The following is a 9,564-nucleotide window of genomic DNA, read 5'->3' on the forward strand; positions in this document are numbered from 1 at the left end:
AAATAGAATATTTTTTCTGAATTACAGATAATAAGAATACAGCGAATTTTTTTAGGGGTGTGTGTGTGTGTGTGTGTGTGTGTGTGTGTGTGTATCCCTAGCTGGCCTAAAACTTTCTCCTGCCTCAGCCTCGCAAATGTTGGAATTCTAGGCAAGTAATGTGAGTACAGGTTTCTACCACCAAACCCAGCTTTCTGGTGTAGGAATGTCCTGAAGACTTGAAAGAACAGACATTCTGATGCAAAATGAATTACATTTGTTTCTAAATGTAATTCTTTGTGTGTGTGTGTGTGTGTGTGTGTGTGTGTGTGTGTGTGTGTGTGAGAGAGAGAGAGAGAGAGACAGACGACTGTAGACAGAGACAGAGGCACTATCCTGACAAATTTGCAATTCCCCAAATTTGCTACACTCTATTTCAGTTTTAGATACTGTTACAAAGCTATGATGCAAAGATACTGAAAGGGGTCTCTTACACTAATTCCAATACACAACAAATCTGGCAAAACCCATGTTAAGTAAAAAAGGTCTGAACAAAATCGCACCTAACCTATTCATATTTACAGAAGTCTGTATTGTTATTTAAATTTCCAAAACAAAAAAGTATGGGTGATTTATGTAATCCACTTTGAGAAAATCTACCAGTCACAAACTTATCCCACAGGTAAATAGACTCTCCACCACGTGAGCCAATCTCTCCGTGCCAGTTACTGTCCTTCCATCTGTCACAGCAGCTTCTGAAGAAGCCAGGGTGACACCACAGGTAACTACACTAATTAAAGGGATTCACTGTCCTACTTTTCCAAGTTAGGTAACTGAAGTCCTTGAAAGTGAACTGATCCATAATCTAAAACTGCCAAACGGAACCTTCATTTTAATCTATTTGACTTTCCAAATTCCAGAATGTACAGTATCTACCAATTCATATCCCCATCACTCAAGACCCACAACTGCACCATTTCCGAAAGCATGTCATTCTGTCCCCTAAAATCCTTTCATTTAACAACAAAACCCAAGCACTAACGACTTATAATTCCAAATATTTTGGTCTACGTACTTCCAACGCATAACTTAAGCGTATTTTACGAGACAAGAGCCTTAGCAGTAATCATTTGCTGAGCACTTACTGCTAAGAGCTCTTCAACTACTGCACTTCAACTATTCCCCATCTCATCAGTTCTCAACGGTCTTGAAATAAATACTCTCCATTAGATCCATTTTGCAGAATAGGAAAATGAAGCGCCCAAGAAATTAGGAATATTGCCCAAGGTCACAAACCGGTGGGGCAGGATTTGATTCAAAGCAGAGCAGAGTTCGGAGCCCGTGCTCCTAACGCTTTAACGAGTTAACATTTCACCCTTGACAGTCGCCTATCAAGAAATGGCAAATGTTCAACGCTAGGAAGAGCAGTTAAGATCCCTGTCCTACATCCACACTCGGGGCTTCCATGACTTTGACAAACCAACTCCATGGCCTCATTTTGCGAATGCACAATGTGACTCCTGCCAGGGTAAACAAATTCCCTATCTTTCCAGGAACCGGCGCTCCGCAGCGGCCCAGGGCGTGCACACTAAGTTGCATCTGGGAGCGTGGAGGAAGGACCCCAACTATCCCGCAAAGGAAGCTGGGCGGAGCAAGGCTTATGCTTAAAGGTTGGAGCGGCCCGGCCCGGCGTCCGCGCGCTCGCTCGTGGCGACATAAACAAGGGAGGAGGCTGCGTTCTTCCCCGCACAATGAAGGCGCAGGTCCGGGGGAAGGCCGCCCGCCCGAAGCCGCCGAGGCGAGGCCCGGCCGCGGCCCGCGCAGCGCGCGGCTGACCTCCGCCATGTTGGCCGTACACCCGGCCGCACAACAAAGACTGCGCGAGGGCGCGGGGCCGGAGCCTCGGCGCGCCCGCCCGCCCTCCACCGCCTCACACGGCCGCTCTCGGCTGGGCCCGCCCGGGGCGGCCGAGACAAAGGCGCCGCGGCTCCGCGAGGGACCCGCCGGCCCTCCCCGGGCCGCCGCCGGCTCCTCCCTCCAGGCCGCCCGCTTACCTGTGGGCGGAGAGCGCGCCGCGGACCCCGGCCCCGTCTATCGCGCCCGGTCGCCAGCTGCCGCCGCCGCCACCGCCGCCGCCACGGGCCGCGCCTCCACCTCTCCCAGCGCCGAGACCGACCGGACACCCTGGGCCGCCGCCCTCGAGAGCGCGCCCGCCCGGCAGCCCGGCTCCCCTGCCGCCGCCGCCGCCGCCGCCCCGCGCGTCCTCGAGCCCGCCGCGCGCGCCCGCTAAACACCACACACTGCGGCGGCCGCCATGAGCGGGCGCGCGCGGAGAGCCCGTTGGGGCGGGGCTTCCCACGGCCGCGCAGGCGCAGAGGCGGCCGGCGGCTTCGGCCCGCGCGCCCGCCGCGGTACTGGTTCCCGCGGTGGCGGTTGGCGTCGGGACGCTTCGGTTACCGGAGCTGCGCCCCGAGCATGCCCACGAGGCGGCTGTGCGGTCTCCGGCCCTTCTGTGGGGCTGACTGGGTTTGCGCCTCTCCTCTCCCCGGGCCCGCGGCCTGTAGCGGCCGCCACGACCCCACGCTGGAAGAAGAGAGGGCCGCGCCTCCGGGGAGGCTGGTTGGAAGCTAGCCAGTTAGAAGCACGCCTTTTCTTCTGCATCCCCTCTCATCTAGAAAGCTCCTCGTTGGGGACTGTCCATCCTGCTGCTTTAAATTAAAAAAAAGGGGGGGGGGGCAGGCACTGTGGAGCACGCCTGTGACCCCAAGCACTCGGGAAGCAGGAACGGGATCGCCACAAGTTTGGGGTCCAGTCGGGTCTATAGCTATGTAGAGAGTTCTAGGGCTTCACGGTGAGACCCTGTATCTAAAATGATAAAATGAAAACCTCCTCTTCGGGGCTAGGGATGTATTCGTGAGGAGTTCCTGCCTAGGATGAGACTCCCCAATTGCGGGTGAAGGGGTGAAGCCTTTAAATTGGACCCTGTGGAGTGAGGCTGTGAGTGTGGAGGGCAGAGGGACAGCTTGTGGGTTCTGGGGCTGGAAGGCAAGTGGTGAGCCCTGGTGGCAGGGCCTCTGCTGAGCCATCCCTGTTACCAGTCCCCGCTACAACTTTTTGGATGGGTGCCTGAGTCTGACCAAGTTCCTGAGTGGATTTCCAGGGAAGAACTATGGACATGGAATGCTGTGTGCAAACAAAGTACTTTTTAGATGGGGTTTCAGGAAAGTCTCCTCGCAGCCGAACCATCAGCACAAACACCGCCCCAGCCAGAACCCAAATTGTACTCAAAGGCAGAATTTTCAGCTTCCCTCAGCATATACATAGTCTGTGCCTGCGTTGATACTTCTGTTTTCAATCTAATATTTTTCTTATTGTGGCCTTCCTCTGGGACCATTAGCACATCCAGTTGTCAAAGTTGTTTTTTTTTAAAGATGTTTTTAGCCAAAAGCACCATATACTCCTAATATGTTGGTCCTCAACGTCCAAAAGCTAGATGAAGAGTTTGCGTTATGTAGATCCACAAAGATTTTAGATTTTAGTAGGGTTCTTGTTTATTTCAACAAATATTTATTTACACAGGCCGTCTAAAATAATTGTCATATACTGTGCTTAGCCAGACCTTACCAAATAGGAAGACATTCATTCACTCTCCCATTCATTGAACAAATGATAGTCACCACGATAGTCCTGAGAATACAGAACTATTGGCTGGGCACTTAGGAAGTACTTATAGTCTTGTAAGAGACACAAACATCCAGTCTCATAAACATACCCCTATTGCTGTGAAAAAAATCCCCAAAGATGGGGATGTGAGATATGAGTGCACAGGTGTATGGCACAAAGCTGAAGGATAAGGAATTAGCCAGATTGGAGGGAGCCTGGAAATTGTGGGGACACTAATGAAGTAGGGAAAATGTCAAAAGACAGCCCTGTGGCTGTCCACTTCTCCACTGGGTTTTTTTCTTAGGGGGTGGGCTGAGGAAGGGGGGCGGGGCATAAAGCCCTGGGCTGCTGCAAAGCCAGTGGAGTTCAGACATGCTGTGCTTTGAGGACCAAGGTGCTCACTTGTAGTTCCTAAGGGACAGTACTCAGCCTGATGACAAAACAGTGTGAGCCTGAATGTGATGGTAGGGAGGCCAGAGAAGCTGATGGCGAGAAGAAATGGGGAAAATTCGAGAGAAAACTCACGAAATGAAAGCCTAAACCAGGAAGTGGCCACAAAGAAGGATCTTTTTCAGGTGATCTGGGATGGGCACATGAAAATAATATCATATGCTACTACACTTCAGTGCCAGATTCATGTTTCACTTCATCAGTTCCACAAACATTCCATAAAATAAGCTGAATGGTGGTGGTACATGGCTTAATCTTGGCACTCAGGAGGCAGAAGCAGGCAGATCTCTGAGTTCGAAGCCAGCCTGATCTAAACAGAGAGTCCCAGGACAGCCAGGACTACACAGAGAAACTACCTGGGGGGGGGGGGGGGGGACAAAAACAAAACAGAAACCTTCACGAAATAACTACCATTATTGTTCCCATTCTTGCTCTGCTAGAGCAAGTAAGGCACAGGAAACCTAGAAGGTGCTAGATGTCAGTCAGGATCCAAATCCAACCCAGGTAGAGCACAGTGGAGCATGCTTGTAGACCCGGTACTTGGGAGAAAGACAAGTGAATCATCACTGAAGACATTGTCTTAAAAAAAATAAAAAATAAAAATAAATAAAAATAAATTAAGCCCAGCTTCGGTGTCCTAACTGCTATTCCAAGGTTCTAGCAGAAAGCAAGATGCATCCTTGTTTTTGCTTTTCAAGATTCAATTTCTCTGTATAGCCTGACTGCCGTAGAACTCCTTCTGTAGGGCAGGCTGGCCTCAAACTCAGAGAGCCACCTGCCTCTGCCTGGGATTAAGGGCATGTGCTCATCACAAGACACATTCTTTAAATAGAAAGAGCTTAGAGCACATGTAGAAAGCATGGAAACGGGCCCCGAGAATTCAAGGAGATCGCAAATCCCTTGGCCCTTTAGGGAACCCCTGTGTGGCTACATGAAGGCAGATTTTCTGGAGTCACAGGCAAACTGATTTTACATTGACCAAAAAGAGTTTGTTTTGGAATGGACATTTTGAGGTTTATCGATATCATTACTGCATAACTAGATACTATAAAATGGCTGACGCAAGAGTTCAAGTCCAGCCTTGACTAATGTAAATTCCAGGTCAGCACAGAATGAAACATTGTCTCAAAAGTAACAACAACAACAACAAACTGTCTACAACTCTCATCCTAACTGCCGGAATTAAATAGAAAAGGAGACAAGCCAGGAATGGCGTCTCACGCTTGTGGCCTCCCCATTGTTCTTCAGTTACCTAGTGAGACTTCGCTTACAAAAGTGAGACTGATGAAGTGGACATCGTTAATCCTAGCACTCAGAAGGCAGAGGCAGTCAGAGCACTGAGTTCAAGGACAGCCCGATCTTCATATCTAGCTCAAGACCAGCCAGAGGTATATAGTGAGACCCTGTCTCAATAATTTATAAGACTACAGAAATATCTGAGGCTCTAGCTTAGTAGTAAAGCTCTTGCTAGAATTGGTGAGGCCCGGGGGCTCTGATCCCCAGTAGTAAGGAAAAAAACATTTTAAAACTAGCTATTTTCTTTCACCTTTTACAATAAACTTACAGTTCCTTTGTAAGAGAAAATAGAGATAGTTCAGGAGTGAACTTTGCATTTTCATAGGCATGTAGGCTTTGAAGGATGCAGGCTTGGGAAAGAGCGCGCTACCCCGTCTGGGTGGGACATAGTCCTCCAGCCCCACCCCACCCCCAATCTTTTGGTCTTTCTGAACACAGCAAGATGAATAAGAGAAGCTGCCATTGAGACAAAGTTGTTAACACCCTGCCGACCCAAAGACAGGCATCTCTGCCCCTCACACCTTACCCCTCCTTTCTCCCAACAGCATTTGCCCATCTGAAAATGACAGCAGCTGTCTGGACTGACAGCCAGACAGACAGACAGACAGCACCTTACAAATGACTGCAGCCTTTGAAGTTGCTGGGTACCCAGGACAGAGCGTTCCCAAAGATGCCAGACGAAGGCAGGTCTCTAGGTGTCGGCATTTTCACATCAGCACCCAGATGCGGTCGCGCCTCCTGAACTTGTTCATTCCTTGCCCTCTTGACCTGTTGCTTTTCCCTTTGACTGTTTCAAGCCCCCTCTCCTCCAGCAACCAAAATTCTCTGCTTCCTTTTTCTGATTCCTTTTTATACAAAGCTAATTTCATCAGACTAATTTCATCTCAGGGGTTTAATGAGATTTAAAAACCCGATTGGCTAAGTCCGGGTGATAGGTATGTGTAGGACATGAACCTCACGTCCTAAAGTTAATGGACCTCCGATTTTAAAGTAAAATGCCACATGGATGGTGGCATTTCCATGATACTGTAGAAAAGCACTATTTTACTACTTGCCCCGTTGGGGATTAAACCCAGAACCCCTTGCTTGCTACAGAAGCACTGTGCCACTATGCTGTGGAATATTAGTTGAAGATGTGTTACATTCGTTTATGCTGTGGAATATTTGTTTAATGATGTAAATTGTGTTGCATTCTTTTATGTTGCATTTATTTAACTCTGTAAAGCTGTGTTACTTTGCCTGTCTAAAACACCGGATTGGTCTAATAAATAGCTAGACATGAGATAGAAATAGGCGGCGCTAAGAAAATAAAAAATTTTAAAAATTAAAAAAAAAAAAAAAAAGCTGGGCAGTGGTGGCGCACGCCTTTAATCCCAGCACTCAGGAGGCAGAGCCAGGCAGATCCTGTGAGTTCGAGGCCAGCCTGGGCTACCAAGTGAATTCCAGGAAAGGTGCAAAGCTACACAGAGAAACCCTGTCTCAAAGAAAAAAAAAAAAGAAAGAAAGAAAGAAAGAAAAGAAAAATGGGTGGCGCTGTCAGACAGAGAGAATAAATAAGAAGAGAAGAAGGAAGAATAAGAAAAGGAAGACAGGAGGATGCTGGGAGCCAGCCACACAGCCAGACATGGAATAAGAAGGAAAGAAAAGATATACAGAAATAAAGATAAAAGCCTGGAGGCAAAAGGTAGATGGGATAATTTAAGAAAAGCTGACTAGAAATAGGCCAAGCTGAGGCTGGACATTAAGCATAAGTCTCCATGTGATTATTTGGGAGCTGGGTGGTAGGCTCCCCAAAGAGCAAAGAGAAAAACAAAACAAAACAAAACCCAACTACACCACTAAGCTGCATCTCTAGACCAGAAAGGCATTTTGTAAACAATAATGCTGTAAATGAGGGCATTTTAGGTCCTGAAATACTTCAAAATAAGAGTGCATAAGGATCCTGTTGAGTGGCAATCACATCTCCAATGGGATATAAAGCACCTGTCCTGTACTGACCCTTTAAGGGCTCCAGTGACAGAAATGACTCACTTTCCTCTTAGGAACAAAGCGGATATCCATGACTGTATCTTTATTGGGATAGCTAATATAGATGAGATACACAGTTCCTGGCATTGTCTCATAAGAAGTTTTTGATGCCTAGTGATTTTCTTAAGAAATGAAGTAGGAACAAGCAGAATAAACACACTGGGTCTTGCATTGCCCGCCTCCCTTTTCCCTGAGATAGTGTCTTACTGAATAGCTCACACTAGTTTCCAACTTACAGTCCTCCTGAGTGCTGGGATTATCAGTGTGCGCTACCATACCTGTTTTAAATTCAAGTTTCAAGAACTCTGGGATGCCTATAAACCTGACTAGATAGGTATACTGAGAACTCTTAATCCCCCCGTGCTGTAGAGCAAGTTCAAGGACAACCTGGGATATATGAGACCCTGCCTCAGCACAAGCATACACAAAGGTGAATTCAAGCTTCATGTATGTATACAGTTCAGATATCCAAAAACTCATCCCTCCAATATGTGACAGTAACTTTCAAAGTGCCTCAGCAAGCATGGCCATCACCCCAGCAGTCTGCAGTACCCTGTTACAAAGCACAGATCTTGCCCTTATTCATCTGTTTGCTGCTACAAACAGTTTCCCAGGGTCTCTGCAGACTCTCCATTTTTAGAAAACCTACTCAATCTCTCCTCCATCAAGCCTCTACGGTTCACTGACTCTATGAGGAATGAATGTATTACTGGTGTTTAACGAAGTCCGCCGGGTGACTGGCTTCTACCGTCAATGCATGATGTCCTCTGCATGTGTTTAAAGCAGTCCGTGTCAGACAGGGTATCCCACACCAATCCTCCTCACAGTTGAGAGGCTGAGACAGGAGGTTATCAAGCGGGAAGCCAGCCTCGGCTACACAGCAAGACTAGGTTTTAGCAAGTAAGAAAACAAAAGAACCAAGCCCTATAATGGTGCCAAATTGGCCGAACCATTCACATGTTCTCCAGATGCCCGTGTGACTACAACACATCCCCTCACAAGGACAACGTCCTGCTTAGGTCTCTCACCAGTGGTCCTTGTTTCAGGCAGTTACAGTGTCTTCTGCCCTGGAAGACACTTTTGCTTTTTCTCCTATTTTTGTTGTTTTAATTTTTAAATGTATTTTGTGTGCCTGTGTATGTGTGTGAGTGTGTAGTTGGCAAGCTATATGTGTACAAGTCAGAGAGCAACCTGCTGAAGCCAGTTCTCCCCAGTCTCCGTGTGGATTCCAGGGATTGAGCTCAGGTCCTCAGCTTGATGGCAAACACCTTTTCTTAATGAACCACCTCACTGGCTGGAGTTTTCTCTTTTGAGACAAGATTTTATTCTCTAGCTCTGACGCCCCGGTTACACCATGTAGCCCAGGATGATCTCATATTCACAGCAATCTTCCTGCCTCTGCCTCACAAGTGCTAGAATTACACAGGTAAGGGCCCAGCTATGTTATCTATGTATGGCTGTGAGTTCACATTGACGGTCCTAGAGACATAAGCACATTCCTCTCAACACTTCACTGTGCCCTAGCCAGACAGCAGAGCCTTTCTTGGCCTGAAACTGGAAGTGCTCCTCCCTCCCAGATTCCTATCAGCTCTGCAAAGAAAAGCAGTTCCCAGGCTTGTCAGACATGCCTGAAGCAGAGCAGAAACAGTGTTTTCTTTATCAGACACACCTGTCCCCAGCCACTCACTGTCTGGGATTGAAGAACTCATTAAACAGCATCCAGAAAAAGACTCCTAACAAGTGGGAAGTTGAAAGAAGAATTAAGGTATTCAAGAATGGAACTAGCTGCAAAAGAAGTTTCTGAATGGCCAGGGAATGCACGTGCCCATGACCGTAGCTGACTGTAGTTTTCTGTACTATGTCTTCGGGAAAAGGGTTATGTGCTGACCAACACATTTTACAGGAAGTTAGAAAACCATTTACAGGGGACTGGAGAGATGGTCCAATGGTTTAGAGCACTTGTTACTCTTGCAATGGATCCAGGTTCGATTCCCAGCACCCAAGTGATGGCTTACAACCACCTGTAACTCCAATTCTAGGGGAACTGACACCTTCTTCTGGCCTCTGCAGGCATCAGGCATTTACACGGTGCACATACATACATGCAGATTAAACTCTGACACATAACATAGAATTTTTTAAAAATCT

The 9,564-nt window shown here is 47.7% G+C and overlaps 2 protein-coding genes across 2 annotated transcripts in view; one reads left to right on the forward strand and one right to left on the reverse strand.

Annotated features, from left to right (window-relative positions):
• Positions 1–2,214, reverse strand: part of Siah1 (siah E3 ubiquitin protein ligase 1) — a 26,717-nt gene extending 24,503 nt beyond the window's left edge. Inside the window, exon 1 of the mRNA XM_036187622.1 lies at positions 2,034–2,214. The gene's annotated coding sequence lies outside the window, so the exon portion shown is untranslated. The remainder of the gene's footprint in view (positions 1–2,033) is intronic.
• The window catches only part of LOC118583894 (serine/arginine repetitive matrix protein 3-like), a 4,644-nt gene extending 762 nt beyond the window's left edge, over positions 1–3,882 (forward strand). Inside the window, exon 2 of the mRNA XM_036187640.1 lies at positions 1,737–3,882. Coding sequence (XP_036043533.1) covers positions 1,737–2,610 — 874 coding nt within the window. The 3' untranslated portion in view covers positions 2,611–3,882. The remainder of the gene's footprint in view (positions 1–1,736) is intronic.
• The last annotated feature ends 5,682 nt before the right edge of the window (positions 3,883–9,564 follow it).

This window comes from Onychomys torridus, chromosome 5, assembly GCF_903995425.1.
Source record: "Onychomys torridus chromosome 5, mOncTor1.1, whole genome shotgun sequence".
NCBI lineage: Eukaryota > Metazoa > Chordata > Mammalia > Rodentia > Cricetidae > Onychomys > Onychomys torridus.